The 18,533-nt window shown below is 53.0% G+C and overlaps 1 protein-coding gene across 2 annotated transcripts in view; it reads right to left on the bottom strand.

Moving 5' to 3' along the window:
• NRBP2 (nuclear receptor binding protein 2) overlaps window positions 1-18,533 on the bottom strand; it is a 30,601-nt gene that overhangs the window by 8,047 nt on the left and 4,021 nt on the right. For both annotated transcript variants that reach the window (XR_014689532.1, XM_084509234.1), the window contains exons 2-14: window positions 11,103-11,225; window positions 10,820-10,921; window positions 10,512-10,601; window positions 9,902-9,942; window positions 9,732-9,826; window positions 9,410-9,433; window positions 8,971-9,054; window positions 8,242-8,297; window positions 7,442-7,537; window positions 5,422-5,554; window positions 5,154-5,256; window positions 4,955-5,005; window positions 4,139-4,274 (exon numbers count right to left, since the gene is read on the bottom strand). Coding sequence is in view for 1 of the 2 variants with exons in the window: in XM_084509234.1 (XP_084365360.1) it covers window positions 4,139-4,274; window positions 4,955-5,005; window positions 5,154-5,256; window positions 5,422-5,554; window positions 7,442-7,537; window positions 8,242-8,297; window positions 8,971-9,054; window positions 9,410-9,433; window positions 9,732-9,826; window positions 9,902-9,942; window positions 10,512-10,601; window positions 10,820-10,921; window positions 11,103-11,225 (1,134 nt within the window). In the remaining variant the exon portion in view is untranslated. The remainder of the gene's footprint in view (window positions 1-4,138; window positions 4,275-4,954; window positions 5,006-5,153; window positions 5,257-5,421; window positions 5,555-7,441; window positions 7,538-8,241; window positions 8,298-8,970; window positions 9,055-9,409; window positions 9,434-9,731; window positions 9,827-9,901; window positions 9,943-10,511; window positions 10,602-10,819; window positions 10,922-11,102; window positions 11,226-18,533) is intronic.

Here is an 18,533-nt window from a genome sequence, read left to right as displayed (position 1 = left end):
ATAGAGAGCAATAAGGTCGCCCCTGAGCCTCCTTTTCTCCAGGCTGAACAAGCCCAGCTCCCTCAGCTGCTCCTCGTAGGAATTGCTCTCCAAACCCCTCACCAGCTTTGTTGCCCTTCTCTGGACACACTCTAGCACTTCGATGTCCTTCTTGTAGCAAGGGGCCCAAAACTGAACACAGTACTCGAGGTGCGGCCTCACCAGAGCCAATTACAGGGGAACAATCACTTCCCTCGCCCTGCTGGTCACACTGCTTCTTATACAAGCCAGGATGCTGTTGGCCTTCTTGGCCACCTGAGCACACTGCTGGCTCATATTCAGCCGACTATCCACCATCACTCCCAGGTCCTTCTCTGCCTGGCAGCTCTCCAACCATTCCTCTCCCAGCCTGTAGCTCTGCTTGGGGTTATTGCGCCCCAGGTGCAGGACCCGGCACTTGGCCTTGTTGAACTTCGTGCAGTTGGCCTCAGCCCATCGGTGCAGCCTATCCAGATCCTCCTGCAGAGCCTTCCTACCCTCAAGCAGATCGACACACGCACCTAACTTGGTGTCATCTGTGAATTTACTGAGGGTGCACTCGATCCCCTCATCCAGATCATCGATAAAGATATTAAAGAGGACCAGCCCCAGCACCGAGCCCTAGGGAACGCCACTAGTGACCGGCCTCCAACTGGACTTGACTCCATTCACCACAACTCTTTGGGCCCGGCTATCCAGCCAGTTTTTAACCCTATGAAGCGTACACCAGTCCAAGCCATGAGCAGCCAGTTTCTTGAGGAGAATGCTATGGGAAACATTGTCAAAAGCCTTACTGACGTCAAGGTAGACCACATCCACAGCCTTTCCCTCATCTACCAAGCATGTCACTTTGTCACAGAAGGAGATCAGGTTAGTCAAGCAGGACCTCCTCTGATAGCCAGGACTGCTGATAAATGATGGAAAGCAGCTTGGTCAGCACTTCCAACGGTTCTCTCAGTACCCTCGGGTGGATCCCATCTGGCCCCATCAACTTGCATACATCTACATGCTGTAGAAGGTCACCAACCATTTCCTCATGGATTATGAGGGCCACATTCTGCTCCCCATCCCCTTCCACCAGCTCAGGGCGCTGGGCACCCAGAGAACAACTGCTCTTGCCGCTAAAGACTGAGGCAAGGAAGGCATTAAGCACCTCAGACTTTTCCTCATCTCTTGTCACAAAATTTCCCCCCCATATCCAGTAAAGGATGGAGATTCTCCTTAGTCCTCCTTTTTGTGTTTTTTATTTTTAAAAACATTTCTTTATCTTTTTTTAACAGCAGTAGCCAGATTGAGCTCCAGATGAGCTTTGGCCTTTCTAATTTTGTTCCTGCGTAGCCTCGCAACATCCTTATAGTCCTCCTGAGTGGCCCGCCCTCTTTTCCAAAGGTCATAAACCCTCTTTTTCTTCCCATGCAGTGCCGCAGCCCCTCCTGCACAATCCCTACCTTGACAACTGCACAAGGGATGCAGCAGGCATGGCACAGGTCTGTCCATGGGGGCTTGCTGGGCATCCTGCTGCTGCCTCCCAGAACAGAGTCTGCACTGCAGCCACGTTTGTTTGGGACTTGCAGGTTTGCCCAGCTGCAAGTTTTCATGAAATGTGTAGAAACTTAGCGCCTTTGAGATCACTACTCCTTTGTCAATTTGAGGAAAAACTACGTGTTTTGTTTGTGTGTTTGTTTGTTTGTTTTTTAAACAGTTGTTGAACACATTGGTCAGACAGATAACATACTTGCAGCACTTTCCTTGAGGCACCAGGTGAAAAAGCATATAACCTATTACAAGTATATAACAAATGCAAAGAGGGGAGAAGACATAAATGCTTAGGTTTACATTTACATTTCTCTAACATACCCAACTGAGCACCACAGCACTCAATCTAAAAATAAACACTGAACACTATGAATAAAGCATAACTTAAGTGCACTGAAAGCTGATTCTCAGAATGTTATGAAGAAACTGCTGATGATATACTTTTTGAAGGAAGGCATTTCACAGAACCTTGCAGGAATGAGAACTAGGTTCAGTCCTCCATAGCACTTTTAACATTAATTCAATATAAGTATGAAATTCCATTTGTTCCATCCATGGCAACACAAAGATAGTGCCATTGGTGATTGATGATGAATGACCTAAAAGTGTCAGTACAGGGAAATACCCTGTATAGGGAAATAACAGGTCCAAAATGTTTTGTTATTGTTGTTGTTATTATTATTATTTTGAAAAACAGAGGTGCATACGGACCTGTGAGTTCCTCTGCCTAATCTCAAAGATGGCTGGCAGTTCAGGAGACTGAAGTCATGATAAGAAGTGCCATGCTCAAGCCGTGCCCTGACGACAGCAGCCAACAACCTTGTCTCCCCATGGGCACAGCCAGCATACTGAGGGAAGGAATTATTCCCCTATGCTCAGCATTTGTTTAATTACACAGAATGACTCAGGTTGGAAGGGACCTTAAAGATCATCTAGTTCCAACCCCCCTGCCACAGGGGGTCTACATAGGGGTCTACATCCAGGGGTAGACCCAATATTTAGCCTCCAATAGACAAATTACATTGATAAAGTGGAGCAAGTTCAATGGAGTGCCAGCATAATGAGGCTGGGCTGGAGCACTTACGCTGGGAGGAGAGGCTGGGGAAGTTAGAAGGTTATGGAATCTCCATCCTCAGAGGTTTTCGGGACCCAGTTAGATTACTGATGTCCCTTCCCACTTGAATAACTGCATGACAGAACAAGACTCAGCACTGGAAACCAAGTCCAGGCTGGTCTCAATGGGAAATGAAGCACACACAGTTCCCTCGGTAGCAGTGATTAATCCCAGGAACCTGCTCCTCAGAGAAGTGGTGGATCTGTCATTTCAAAATGCTGTCAAATCCATGTTGCCCACCCTTCCTGCAAACAACCATTAGACAAATAGATACAGAGTCATTGATTCAGAGACACTGAGTGAAATCCAAGAACCTGGGAGACAGAGATTATCTTGCAGATCCTAGTCCTGGCACCTGAAACTGACTCTAGTACATTAATAATAGAGTAAATCATGAAAGAAGCCTGCAAAAGTACACTGCCACCACAGAATCCCCAAAAATAAGGGCTGAAAGGGATATCAGGATACAATCCTGCCCCAGACCAGACCCACCTGTCCTCGGCCTCTCCCAAAACATTTCTGACCTGAGCTAGATTTCCACAAGCGGGGACTTTGCCCCTTCCCAGCTGCCCATTCATTCTTACCACCATCAGAAACCTCCTCCTAGCATCCTCCCTGCAGTTTATACCAGTGATACTCTGTTCTGTCCCCCAGGTGATGAACGAGCGCCTGTTCTCTTGCTGTGACAATCACTTGCATACTTCAGTCCATCTCCACTCTGTCTTCTCTTCCTTAAGCCAAACAGTGCCAGTTCTTGGGCTTTTCTAACAAGGCAAGTTTTCCAGCTTTGTTCTTTACTGGATGCCTCCAATCAGCCCCATCTTCCTCAGAGCACACGGTCCCATGCTGCAGCATTGACGTGCTCTGTTCAGCAAGGGATTACATCGTGGGTTTGGAAGGCTTCACTGCTGCATAAAGCACCCTGGCGTAGTGTTGGGCCTCCCTTGCCCTCCACCCTTCCACTCCCATCTGAGATCCATATACCCGCTTGCAACAACCTTGCTGCCTGGGACTTCAGTGTCAGGTCAAGCAATCTCGTCTGCAGTGACAGGCAGAACAGGCCCTGATCTCAGATGGCATCTCGGTTGCTCTCAGATACTGTTAGGACCAAATTTGATACCGATGATCAATTGATCAAACGAGGAGGAGGTTTCAAATCTGAACCCCTGCAACAGGGAACAGGAGATGCTGTGCCACCAAGCTGCCTGTGGATGTGTGAGGAAGGAAGGCAGAGCCAAAGAATCAGAAGCAATGGGGCTGCTCCAGACGGTCTCGGGTGAAATGGACATCACCAGCTCCAGCCAGAAGGAGCGTCGCAGCCCTGGGGCAGCCAATGCACCAAGAACAGCTCTCACCCGAGCTAGAGTTCAGTGCGTGGCTAACAGGAGAGATCCTGCAGTAAGGTGTCAGGAATGGAGACGTTATGCTTACTCCTAGTGGAGAACTGTCACCACCTGGATCTGACCTTACCTTCCTGGTCTCCACATCAAAGGGCTCTGGGGTAGGGGTCTTGGCTTTCTGAGTGTCCTCCTGGGGCTGGGAGAGTGCGCGTGGGAGGGCATGGGGTCTGGAAACAGCGAAGTTCATCAGAGGATAAATCCCATTCCTGTGCAGACACAGAGAGAGGACAAACAACTGAGCCCTGTCCTCTTACAGCCCTGGAGAAGGTCTGCAGGGAGGGTCATGAAGCAGGGGGGCTGAAGCCATGGAGCAGCAGCACTGGTAGGTAGCACAGGCAGGTAGCACAGTGAGGAGGCGGCAGACCTCTGAGCTCACCTCACCTGGCACTGCAACCCAGCTCTGCTCACCCACGCACGGGGAGTCACAGAGGGGCTCCAAGGAATGACCAAGCACTGTCCTAAAAACGGGACGCTCCACATGTGCTGCAGCACAGGCCCCTGACCCTGCCTCCCTGTTGTCCAGGGAGCGGAAGGCAGAGAGACACCATGGATGGAAGCTGGGTGTACACATTGCAGGTCAACCAGCACCACTTTCATGTCTGCAGTCAGGGCTATTTGTCTTTCTGGAGCCACCGCAGTGCCAAGCAATGCTTCCAGATATTGCAGCTTGTTTGTCTGTGCTTTCAAAGGTTTAGCATGGTCACCTGCATGGCTCGCCCAGATCAACTGCCACCCTCTCAAACTGCACTCCAGAGTTAGTAGGGAGTAGGGGACAAGCAATTCAGATGTAGGTGCTCTTCTGGAGAGAAGGAAGACTTCTCAACAGGAGCACAGGCCCAAAGAATGGGGTGAATAATGGGATCCTGGGGACATGCCCACAACCTACCTGACATCTTCTAAGAATTTGTCAAGTTCAAGGAAGGAAACCTCTGAGTACCTGGAAGAGAAGCAGAACAAGAAGATTACTGGGGGAAGCAGGAGAGAAGAGCAGCACAGTCTACACCACAATGCCAGGATCATCACACTGGATAAAAATCCTGGGCTCAAACCTTTGTCTGCTCCAAAATCACCCTGCTAATTCTCACCTCCACTGTGCTCCAGGCCGACCCTCTCGCCGGATCTCTGCCATCACCATGTTCAGGTCCAGTTCCTTTATCTTCTCCTCCACCACATTCTCTGGCATCAGATCTAGGGCAAAGCCAGAAAAGGGCATCAGCTGGGAGGTCCTGCACATGGGGTTCCTGCAGCATAGTGCCCAGGGAAGGTCTGTGGGTCACTGCCTTTTTCTTCAGGCTCTGTTGGGGCTGGCATACAAGCTCGAATGGGGCAGAGTGATCTCTCACAGTTACTCACACTGGTTGTTGATGAAGCAATGTGCTGCCAGCAGCTTAAGGGAATGGACCTCAAAAAGAACACGGTGGAAGAGCAGGCTGTTAGCCGTCGGTCGCTTGTCTGGGTTGAGGGTCAAGCATGACAGAATGAACTCCTGAGGGTCAAATAAAAGGCATAAACTGGAGACAAAGCAGGATGTGGTCCTGCTTCATCTGCATCAATGCCAGCCCTGGCTGCCTCTCATGGGAAGCAGATGTGAGCAGCTGCTTCCCGCAGCACAGCACCAATACTGAGGGTGCTGCAGGTGGGCAGCATTCTGCTGGCTATCCACCAACAGTCCAGCTGCAGGACCTCTGCTCCTGGCTTGCTGTCATCCAGGTAGGAGTATGCAATGCAAGCCTAGAGGTAAGGAGAAAAGGCAAGGGTGTATCGTGGCAGCCAGCCAGGGTCAGCTCTGAGAGCAGCAGCCCTCCAAAGAGATGCTGGTGCGTCTGGAGAAAGGGTGGATGGAGCCAGCTGGAGGGATTCCTGACAGCAGCAGGGGAGGAGGGAGGCGTCTGCCCATTTCTGCTCCCTGATGGCAGAAAAGCAAGATCCTCAGCTTTGCATGACACATGCTTCTTCTGCACTCTAGGGCCTTTCCCCTTCAAGTGCCCCTTGCTGTTTCTGTACAGGTAGCTGGCTAGGGCTGCTCAGAACAGACACAAAGACAAAAAGAGGACCAGAGGAGAGATGTTTGTGTGGGTGCCCACACAGCCTAGCCCCCCACGGCCACCAGCAGTGAGCAGTGACACTGTCTGCCCCTGGTGCTAATGGCTCAGCAAAAGAAACTCTCAGGGACGCTGTGCAAACAAGGGGACTGCCGTGTAAAGGGGGACAAGATTTATTTTGGGATGTCTGGGGGAATTCTGGGATCAAACGAGATAATGTGGGGCATGTACAAACTTATGGGATGTTTCAGGGATGGGCCAAAGGAGGAGGAAGGGAGGGGTTGAGTGGATCAGGGAGGAACGTGGAGAGGGTAAAAGATGCATGCTGCAGGTCAGTGCGCTTTTCTGGCTGAGCCCTGCACCTGGTCTCTTCAATCTGTCTTGTTTTCTTATTAAACTCTGTTCCTAAGTATCATAGAACCACAGAATCATAGAATGGCTTGGGTTGGAAGGGACCTCAAAGATCATCTAGTTCTGACCTCAAAGATCATCTAGATCCAACCCCCCTGCCATAGGCAGGGATGCCATCAGGTTGCTCAGGGCCTCGTCTAACCTGGTCTTAAACACCTCCAGGGATGGGGCATCCACAACCTCTCTGGGCAACCTGTTCCAGTGCCTCATCACCCTCTGAATGAAGAATTTCCTCCTAATCTCTAATGCATGGCATAAGTATGCACGGCATGAGTTTGCATGACATCCTCTAGTGAACATCAAGCCAGGCTAGCTGGTAAGTAAAATGAATGCTTGGGGTGGGGAACAAGAGACCAGAGAGACCTCAGGGCTCACTTGGTAACAGGGAGACCCATAGGACAGGGCTGACCCCCCAGTGACCTGCAAAAGGGATCGCCCTCAGCGTAGGTCCTTAGAAGCAGAATGCAGCTATTCACTGTCTGTATCTATGTGGGTGCCATGAATGCGGCGCTCCCCAGTCTCTGCTGACCTGTTTTCAGTTGGCCACATCTGTACAGCATGCGTGTGTGTGGGCACATGCATGTACATGGGCACCTATTGGGAATTTACACAGCATCACTACTTGGCAGGACTGGGAAACGGGTGGGGATCTTCCTGCCATCCTGACCTGCCCAGGTGGAAGAATTCCTGTGCCCTTCAGCCCACCAGACTGGCTGCCCTCTGGTTTCCAAGAGGTTGCTGTCTGTGCCCCTTTCCAAGTGCCACTGTCACCTGGAGCGCACGGGAGCACCAGGCTGCCTCTGTCCTTCAGATGCCCGCCAAGAGGAGGTGTCCGAGGAGGGGGAGTTGCCCCCAGGAGGGACGCCTGAGCCTCTCTGGTGGGTCAGGCTGCAGCCCCAGGCCCGACTGGCTGCACTCACCCGCATGTTGGGATCGTCCAGAGAATGTCGTGCCCGCACGATTGCCTCCTCCGAGACTCGTGTGTCCCCGTTGGTCTGGATCTCCAACACTGCCATCTGGGGAAGGAGGAGCGCAGCTGTGTCTGCAGGCAGCCGAGCCCTGGCTCCGTCCTTCAGGGCTTCCCAAGGGATGCCCCCTGCCAGGGTGGCAGCGGTGGAGCCCCTCAGCAGGACGCACAGCTCAGCCAGGTCTGCCTCAGGCCCTGGCACCCCTCTGTCCACAAGGTCCAGATTTCTCAGGGCTCCCTGGCAGCTCTGCCCTTGGGGCCTGTTTCTCTGCACCCCAGCACTCCAGGCTGCCCACACAGGGAGCAGATGCAGGGTGCTGCTCTCTGGGCACGGTGCAGAGGGGTGGGCAACACAGAGAGCACCAACAGCCCCACAGTCTGCCTGGACAAGCTGTGCAGGGCAGTGCATGTCCCCCTGGAGCAGCACAGCCCGTCACTGCCCTCCACCCTGACCCTTCCTGGGGCTGCCACAGCCTGCAGAGACACCGTCAGAGGCGGCTGAGGTGCTCCAGCTGGGCACAGGAGGGGTAAGTGAAGCTCTCTGCTGTGCCCAGGGCTGGGCCATGGCAGTAGTGGCTGTTTCGCTGCACCCATAAGCGATGTCTCCATCCCTTCAAGGGATTCCCAGCTCACAGAAAGGCAGGGAGACCTCTTGGGGAGCTCCCAAGGCCAGCCAGCAGGGTCCACAAGGGCAAACCTCTCAAGCAGGAGTCCCTGCAGATTCCCAGGCTCTGCAGCAGCCCTACTCCGTACCTCCAGTGCACACATCCCAAAGGAGAAGATGTCCACAGCAGTCCCATCAGCCTTTTCTGCAAAACCAAGCCAAAAGCACATCATGCCAGAGGCAGAAGCCATCACCCACTCACATTGGGAATAATGTGCCCAATGCCTTGGCCCTATAGACACCTCCCCACATACTGCACTCTCTCCCTGCCCAGCCAGCCTCACTCTGCCTGCGCCTCTGCTCGTGCCTGCTTCTCCTACCCCTGGCATGCTTTTTCTCCCAGATACCCTGCACAAAACTTTCCCATTTACTCCCCTCAAATTTGCCCCAGAATGTTCATGATGGGGATCACACTGATTTTGCACATGGCACAAAGACTCCTTACTCCTTCCTTTTTCCCTGGTCCCTGTAATTTTACATGCTTTTGAGTGTTGCTGAGCCATAACCTTTTCAGAGAGCCATCTGTGGTCATACTGAAACCTTGTTCCTAACCAGTAATAGCTAATGCACAGTCCATTACCGTATAGGCACAAGATTTTCCCCCATGTACAGCTCTGCACTAATCAACACTAAACTCTACCTACAATGTTATCACAGTCACAAGATCTTCTGTGACTCATGGCTGAGAGCTTTAGTTATGAATGCACTGAATAGCTCCGTATTGTAGCAAACCCGCTGCGCCCACGCTGTGCACAGACCCCTCCAACCCCCGGGGCCTCGCTCTGCCTGCACCCCCTGGCAGACAGAGTGGGACTCACGGCCATACTCCGGGGGAAAGAAATGCAAATTGCGCAGCTCTTCCCTCTCAATCCTGATGGGGCTTCGCAGGTCGTCTGGAAGGGCTGCAAGGGGAACAATAAATGCTCTGAGACATGGCTCTTCCGAGTTGGTTCCCCAGGAGCACCTGGAGCACAGGTGGGGGCTCCAGGGTAGAAGGGATTTCAGGGTGTGCCCCTGCCCACAAAGAGACCAAGCAGACCACCTGGGGGGTGCTCAGTCTCCCAGGAGACCCCTGCTCCTGCAGTGGGAGCAGAAATTCCCCTCCTGCCTGTAGAGCCCAGGACCACCCCTTGGTGCTGTAGGTCCTCACTGCCAAGAGGTGCCCAGAGCCCACTGGGGAGCCCACGCAGTGATGAAGTCCACCCAGTGATGGGTGATGGGACAGATGGGCTGGAGAGGTGGCAGAGGGACACTCACCATTTGCAAACACCCTGTGCCAAACTGCCGGTCAGTGTCGATCCCAAAGAAGGTAAGTAAGAAGGCGTGGAGCAGAGGACACAAACAGAAGAGAAGGTAATGCTACACTTTGCACAGATGATGCACATGTGGGTGACGCTCAGGTGATCCCCCAAGGGACCCTGCAGCTCTCACCTCTTCCCCAGCCAGCACCCCCTCATCACACCCTGCTCAGCCCCTCTGCCTCCCTGGCTCTGAGTCTCCCTCAGCTGGCACCTCCCTCCCGCTGATCCTCCCCATAAGCACTCAGAGCCACAGGGCTGCACAAGCAGCAGCATCCTACCTGAACCAATCTTTATGAGCCCGTTGTGCTGGATGAAGATGGTGTCACTGGTGAGATTGCCGTGGATGATGGGAGGCTCACAGGAGTGCAGGAAGCTGGGGACGTACACAGTCCTGAGTGTGCTGCCGGTGCCCAGCCAGAAGGAGGATGGCCGGTGGCAGCGAGCTTACCTGAGAGCAGACAGGATCTGGGTGCACCAGCGCTTCCAGGCCTAGAGCAGAGACCAGAGCTCTCCATCAGACAGGGCACACATCAGAGCCCAGCAGCAGATAAGGTCAGTCCTACCTATCACCAGAAACTGGGGAAATCAGCCCTCCACTAGCCCTGTAGGGACTGTTACTCAAAGATGACCCATGCAGTGTCCCAGCCCCAACAGTCTCCTCTCAAATCCCTGTTCAAAGAACACCATCAGAGCTGAGAACATGGGTGCCGCAATCCTTATCAGACAGAGCTCTCCAGGGCACCAAAACCCTGGTGGGAGCATGGAAGGGCACATCACAAGAGGGGGCAAAAGCTAGCTGTGGTTATGGGGAACGTGCACGTAGTTTGCACCAACAGTAAGTTCCAGTTCTGTGAGTACATAACTGCACTGGTGTGGTAGTGAGCTCAAATTGCAGGCGAGAGCTTTGAGGTCCAGCATGGGGCCCCCAGAACTCTCATCTGGGTGACTCAGGGAGTGACCACATGCACTCGCTCTGCATTGTAAGAGATCTTCACCCAGCAGGCACAGAGCCACCCAATTCACCTGGGACGCTTCCTATGTGCTCTCAGGAAACCTACCCTGGCATTCATGGCCTTGTGGTTTTTCTTGGTTTTCTTCAGGAACTGTTTCAGGCTCCCTGAGGACACATATTCTGTGATGAAGATGACCTGAGAGAGGACAGAGGTGTCAGCTTTCCAGCCTCCCTGCACAGCCAGCACTGAGTGCAGCCCATGGGCAGCACCAGCACACAGCCTGAGTGGGGCTCTGCATAAGGCTGAGAGCAGGCTTCTGGCCACGGTGTCCCAGAGAAGGAAGGGGGGTCGGATCCCACCGGCATCCATCTAGCCTGGCACCCCCAGACACCCCCTCTCCAAGTCCTCCTTACCCGCGCCTTCGAGTCCTTCACATCCAGCCAGTATTTGTGAAGCTTCACAATGTTGGGGTGATCCACAAGCACCAGCTGCTCAAACATGGTCTTGATTTTCTCCTATGGGCAAAGAGGGGACAGGTGAGGTGGCAGCTCCTGGGACTCGTCAGAACACCTCAGAGAGCGAGGGCAGCTGGGACTGAGAAGCAGGCTGGGTCCAGGTCACAGGGAAAGCTGGGTTTGGGGTACAGAGGAAACACGGGGCTGGGGGCACACTCTCCAGCGGGAGGGGATGGCTCACCTCGTGCGCTTTAAAGGCCTTCTTGTCAGTGAAAAGCAGCTCATTCCACACCACTTCCACACCCTCCTCTGTGTCCATGGCAAGGAAGGTGCTCTGGATGCCTGGCATGTTTCCCTGATTCACCTGCAAGGCACAGGAAAGTGTGAGACTGCCGAGGAGCATGCCCTGCCCCCAGCTCCCAGCCCCACTGGGAGCCCTGTGCAGAGAAACATGCTGCTTCGATGTTGGTGGACTTCAGCATCCTGCTCCTGAGCAGGATCCTTGCCCATAGGAGGCTCTCCCCAGGACACAGGGAGCAGAGCAAACCCCCAGCCTGCTGCCTGCCCTGCCTGGCCCTCAGGACCTGCCTGCCTGGGAGCTCGGGTCCCGCAGCAGCCAGTACCGCTCCTCTAGGACACGAGCGTGCAAGACAGAGCCAGTGATTCAGAGCAGCTGCCAGGACAGCCCCTCTCCTCTCTTCCAGCCCAGAGAGAAGCTGGCCACAGCAACCACCTGCCAGCACCACTCTTGCACACAGACCCCACAGGGACTCCACATCCCAGTAGATGTTGGGGAGCAACCCACACTTGCAGCTGATGACCACAGACACTCACAATGGATGGGGCAAACTGGAAGGTGCAGACAAACCAAAGCTGTGACATCTTTTAATGTCTTGAGGTGAGCGGGGTCACTTCCTCATGCCCCGGGGTCTGTCTGATGAGTTTCCATCCCCAAAGGTCACAGAGCTGCATCCCTGAGCCCTGCGGAGAGCAGCTCTGTCATCATCACCTTTGTGAGCCACATCCAGCATAGACACAGCTACAGCAGCCCTGCCCCTGTGCCAGGTCACTGCTGAACTTGCCTCGAGGCCAGCACCAGATTGCCCATCCCCAGGACAGTGGGAGCCCAGCTCCAGCCCACAGAAAACCTGTTCAAAAGGCACCCAGTTCTGGTAAGGGTTCATTAGCATGGAGACACCCTCACCAAGGACCAGGGTCCCACCTGCCCAGAAAGGTGCCTGCTGTATCCTGAACTGCTGGCTGCGCTGGCTGCACGCAGTCACTGCTCTTGCTCTTCCCCCATGAGCACCGCTGCACAGGAGCTCACCTGCAGCCCCTGATCTTCCTTCCCTTCTCCAGCGGGTTGGAGTCACCCTGCCAGCCCCTGATCTTCCTTCCCTTCTCCAGCGGGTTGGGGTCACCCTGCCAGCTGCTGCAGCTTGGGCAGAGGCAGTGCTGCCCGCTCCCATTGACATGTGGCAGGGGCGGCGCAGAGCTGCCACAGCCAGATGAAAAGCAGGATTGTTCTGCTGCTGCCAGGGGCCAGCACGCAGCGTCCCACCACCGGGGCTTGGACTGCTACAGCACGGGGCAGCTGTGGGTGCAGGCACGGAAGGGTCACACAGCACCCCCAGCTCATTAGCAGGGAACAGACGGCCAGCTTGTGGCCCAGTTCCTGCTGCGGAGGCACAAAGCACCTCTATTATTTGTTCTCTCTTCTCACAGGCTCCACGTGCTTCGCACAAAGCCCAGCACAGCCAGTGATGGGGCCAGCTGGCCTTGCCGGCTTCAGCCGTTCCCGCAAGCCCCCACAGCCTGCCTGGGCTCCAGTACGACCAGCCAGCACCGAGCCAAGGCAGGTCTCAATGGAGGCTCTGCCGGGAGGGAGGGCGGCTGGGGGCAAGCACCCATGAACCATGAGGGGGCCACTGGTCTGAGTACTCCATGAAGCTGCTCTTCTGCCTCTCTCAAACAATGCCGCTCAAAAATCCTCTCATGGTCTTGACAGAAATCCTGTCCTGAACCCAGCTAGTGGCCATGAGGCCTCAAGCAAAATGTCAGCTGGGGAGCATGGCCCTGACAGCCTCTCCATCACCATGAGGACATGCAGGAGCTGCACAGCACTGTGTTGAGGTTACTGATGCCTGGCTCGAAGGCACGGCTAGGGATGAAAAGCTCTGGTGTCACCTCTACCCACCTCTCTGTGTTGCAATGAGGGACCCAGCCTGCAGGACCCCAGACCCGCATACCCACTGTTCCCACCCTTGATGAAGTGGGTGCTGATGGGTGCCTCCCGCCCCTGGGCCACACCGAGAACTTGACGTGAGCTCTCAGCACAGGGATGTGAACACACTCAGTCTTGTGCTGAATGGCAACAAAAAAAAACACACTGAACAGCTGTCTTGTACGCTGAGCTCTCAGACTGCATAAATAAATAAATGCTGCATGTAAACATACAGGTGACTGAGGGCAAAAGGAGCTGGCTGAAGGTTACTGTCATTATCTGATACCAAGCCTTTCAGGGGCTCTGTGGACACCACGTGGATTTGGACTAACTCTAAAGCCAGACTGGGAAAATTCCCTGTTCAGGCTGCTTCCAGAAAGCCCTTGGCAGGAGCTGAGGCCTGCCTGGAGAGATCACTGGGGACAAGTAAGTGAAGGTTTACAAAAGATCAGATTGCATCTTACAATATATCACTCCCTTTTGTGCTTTTCATATTATGGAGACTGAAACTGTCAACAGAAGGCTTAGTGATATAGTGTTGGGGCCTCGGGAGAGCACTGGTTAAACAAGGAAGGCCAGAAAAGCAATGGGCAGGCATTTCTGCTACCACTGGGAGAGGCCTGTTTTGGAGAACAGAAGGACATGATGGGTTGTTACTCTTCTGGGGTGGCTCTGGCAGAGGGAGAAGACATGGACACAGCACCTGGAAGAGAGGGGACTGCTCGTCTCCTGTGTCCTTCCAGACACCCGCACATGCTGGCCCTATCCCTCAGCAGAAACATAACCCTGTCCTCCATCCACCCTTCACGCCATCTAGATCAGCGCTCCCTGACTACTGTGGGAGGCGGAGGATAGCATGGAGGATAGCATGTGTCCCCCTGGTGACACAATGACTGCAGGTATTTGTTGGAGCCACAGGTCACAGCCTCTGTGCTTCATGGCCCGGGGAGCAGTGTCAGCACTGCTCTGCCATGGAGCAGAACCCCCTGACTGCAGTACTAGAAGGACTAGCAGCGCATGAAGATGGTGATGCTCACAGCTGGCACAGGTTACCTGACTCCTCATGACACTACAGCATTTTATCCCTTTTGGCACTGGGAACCTGCAGGATTTTCTGGGGTCACAAGGCTGAGCAGGGAACACAATGTGCGCAGGAGAATGCTTTGCAGAGTAAATCCCCAACCTGCCCCTCTGCTCCAGGATCTCATTAGCCTGGGTGACAGCAAAGGCTGGGTCTGGGCTCTCAAGGGACTTCTGTTCAGGTTGCAGTTAGCACACAGGTGCTGCTAAGGCCCAGGAACACACCTCAGATGGCAGAGCCTGTCCTCCCAGAGCAGCACATGCAAGCAGCAGAGACAGAGGACTGTGTCTCTACAGGGCCTCCCTTCCCAGCCTGAAGCTGGACTGACTCCCTTTGCCTTTCCAAACCACAGGGATGTTCTCCTGTGTTCCCTGGCCCTGACAGAGGATGTAATCCTCTCTCCAGCACCCCACGCTCTGTAACACACAGGGTAGGGGTGACTGTTGCAATACAGAAATAATGTTTTTAAAATATGTAAAAAGGGAAAAAAAGAGCTTAGATAGCTGAAGCCACACTAACACCTGTGCTGCTCCCCTTAGCTTACCAAGGGGCAAGGACAAGAAGAATTGGCAGTGGCAGACTGCACGAGGAGCATAAGCTGGTGCAGGTCCAGCGGGAGCAGCAGTGCACATGCAGCTTGCACCCAGCAGATGAGGGAGGCTCATCCATGGCCCTGCTGTACGTGTTGGTGATTCTTAGGGTGAACAGCTGACAACCCCATCATCCTGAGCTCGGAACACTCTGCCTGGGGTCTGAGACTCTGTGGCGTGGATCTGAGCTCTGCTTCTAGGGCCCTGTTTCAAGCACTAACAGCCCTTTGGTCCCTGGTGTGGGAGCAGGGAGGAGCAGCAGCCCTGAGCAATTAGGGAGCAATCTCCCAGGCCTGCCTGTGCTGCTGCACGATTTCACCTGGCAGCAGGTACACCAAAGGCTGTGACAAAAGAGGCAGCTGGGTGACATCCACCCCTCCTGCTATCTGCAGTCCACAGCAAAACAACAGACCAAGCCTAGTGTCCTGTGACAGAGCAGGAGCAGGATGAGGGATCTGTGCTGCCAGATAAACCTGTTTTCTCTGTGTGATCATGTTACACAATTAGCAGGTGAAGGGAACACATGAGATGGAAAATATTTTGATTCCAGTGAAGCATTTGATCCTACCTCTTACAAAAACATATTCTTCGCACTAGTTCAGACCAGTGTGGATAGACAGCTAATGCACTATCCACCGCAGAGACTCAGCTGAGCAGGGATGGTGGAGTGCCACGCATGGGGCCGGGGGTGCTTGCACAGGTCAAGGCAAACTCTGCTGCAGTTTTGTATCTTCTGTGTAATGATGAAGTGAAGTGGTGCAGGTGCTGGGGTCCCTGTTCTGGACAGTGTTGGGGGAGTGGTGGATCTCAAAGAGGAGAGAAGCAGCAGAGTTATGGGCAGAAGGCAAGAAGTGGCATGCAACCAATCAATCGGGGAAAAAAAAAAAAAAAAAAAAAAAAAGGTGTCCAGCGCCACTGCAGGCAGGAGAGATGGAGGGAGGAGAACAGGCATGTGGCCAACACAGCAGAACAGACAGCAGCAGAGACCTGCTGTCCGAGGGCAGAAGGAGCACCCACTTCATCCAGCTCTTTCCATGAACTCTCCCTCCCCATCCCCATGAGGTCCCCTTCCTGTCAGCAGTGGCAGGATGGCTCCAGCTTGAGAACTGCAACCTCCCCCAGCAGAATTCACAGCATCTCCTCAGCCTGACCCTGCTGCCCATAGGTGGGAGGGCTGGGCACGGTTCCCTTCTCCCATACCTACTCCTGCCCTTCCCTCTCGCCCAGCGGCTGCTGGAACAAACCCTGAGATCCCTGACCTCTCCTTCCACTGCTGGGAAGGTGGCACAGAAGTGTATTTTTCCACTGCCCAGATAAGAGCCAGGCGAGATCCTGCAGGCATAAATGTTGTTACTACCAGGGCAGACGACGGGCACTGCACGGACGCTGGGCTGGTGACAGGGGAGGCCGTTTGCTTTACCCCAGGGCGCTGTGCAGCCCTGGGGAGGTGCGAGCCTGTGGCTGGAGGAGGTGCCCCAGGACAGGAGATGTGGTGTCCCTGCCTGCCACTGCAGCCCCCACGCCCACGCACCTGAACCTGGGGCAAGCGCCCAGGGGTGGGCTTGCAGTGCTCATGGAAAGAGCACCAGCTGGCCATCCAAGCCCATCCTGAAGATGCCACCCTTCACAAGACAGGCACAAGCAGTGACCAGTATAAATTAGCCCAATTAACAGAAATTTGGTGTCATTTACCCCCTAGACTGCATGGAGAGAGTAGTTGCTCTCTTGCTGTGATGGTGTAGAGCAAACCCAGGCTGAACATGCAGGATGCCATAATTCCATTTCCATGAAAGGTAACGAGCTCACTTCTGATCCCAATATGACCACTTTGGGGAATGCTAAAACACTGCCTTTCATGTGCTTATTGTGCTAACTTGTGAAATGGAAGAGCAAACCAATGAGCATTTGACCATCTTTGAACCCGTTTTGTAACATGACCATGGGACACCTCCTCCCAGAAGTGAAATAAAAAAGCTTCTGGGACCATGTGTGATCTCAGGTTACATCAGAGAAAAAAGAAGGAAGTAGACAAGGGACACTTAAGGTGTAAAAGCTAGCAAGGTTCATATGAGATGTCTGGCCACTGTAAATGAAAATATCTGCATGCAAATGGAAGGAAAAAAAAAAAAAAAAGCTTGGTAAAAACAGGAAGGGGTCAAAACATGGAGAATCCTGGTAATTCTAACAGCTCTTTGGTGTCTAGTTTGAGCAAAGAAGGAGCAGCTGCATGCATTCGTGACATGGTGAGAAGCTGGAGCAGACAGATAGTGTCTTAGCAAGGAGCAAATCAAGTAGCCCAGGAGCAAAGAGCTGTAAACAGATAGGCATTCTTGTGGAGTATATGGATAGAAATAAAAAAGCATGTTACCACACGAAAAAGGACAAGTTTCTGCACTAACCTTTACCACCCAGCTAAGTCACCGCCCTCCTCAGCAATGAGAACAAGGCGGAGGATTGTTGTGACCAGGAAGATCATGAAGGATTAAAGGATCCTTGAAACAGAGAAAGCAGCAAGGGAAAGCAGACCCAAAGCAAAAGGTGAAACAGTCTCCCCGTTCATCGCCCACACAAACTGGAAGTGCGATGACGAGGACACTAAATCTAGCATGCCAAGTTTTGTTTGTTGCCAAACTATCAGAAAACATGCTGGGAAGAGGACTTCACTGTCTGCTTCCCATTAAGTTTACCTACTGGTGACTTACGCCACCTTAGTTCAGACAACTTCATCTTGCTCTAATATCCTCATTACTCTAATATCCTCAGCCAAAACCACTTGGGATGCTCCACTTCCTACCTGGAGCCCAGAGCAAAGCCTTGTGATGATATGAACCTGTCTGATCAGCTGAGGCCAGCAGGTTTGCAAGTAAACTCATCCTGGAAAGCTAAACAAACAGCAAAAACAAAAAGACATAAAAACAGTAAGGGGAAGAAAAAAATAGATGGCATGAAAAGAAAGAGCTAAGTCCTTCAGCTGATCCCCTCTGCTCTGGAAAAGCACTTCACAACAAAGCACACTTCAAGTCCTAGTCTCCTGGGAGGGCTGGCAGCAAAGCAGCTTTTAAAAATAACTCTGGTGGCAAATATTAAATACTTGGGTGCTTTCCAAACAATGTATCACAGAACTGGTTATCCTCACTGCAAACATCATGAATGCCCAAAAAAGGGGGAAGCCCCTTCCACCTCAGTGTATTAAATCCTAGATTATTTCTCCATATGTTGTTTTCAGTTTTAGGTCTGGGGGAAGCTATAACAACATTTCAACATCTCCCCCTCTTGCAGCTTTTCTCAAGTCACTTTATTTTCTTCAAAATCTGCTTAAGTATTTCTTTTCTTTCTTTCTTTCTATTCCTGTTTCTCTTTTCCCCCCCCTTCCTCCTGCTGCTTTTAGAAGTTGGTTAAAGCTCATAGTTCAAGGGCTCTGTATCATTACACATGCAGTCATTAACCCTTTTATTAAACAAGGTGCCCAAAAGGGGAGCAATAGGCTATTTAGAGCAAAACTGCGACCAGCCCTATTTTAGCAATGAGCAGCTGCACTGGAGCTGCCAGCTCTGCAGAGCAGAATGCGGGGCTTGTGATGTCAGGGTTACACGCAGAGAATGGACCTAACATTCGGTCCTGTGAACGACAGCAGAGCCCTGCCAGAGCAAGCATGTGCTCACGTGCAAAAAGAAGGGGTCAGGAATGCCGAAGGCAACCCAGGGCACACTTGATCCTGGACACTCTTGTGTGGAGCACCAGAGGCAGAACTGTCCATCTGGGACACCTGCAGAGATG

This window comes from Aythya ferina, assembly GCF_964211825.1.
Source record: "Aythya ferina genome assembly, chromosome: 2".
Classification (NCBI taxonomy): Eukaryota; Metazoa; Chordata; class Aves; order Anseriformes; family Anatidae; genus Aythya; species Aythya ferina.
This window is presented reverse-complemented; position numbering and strand designations above follow the sequence as displayed.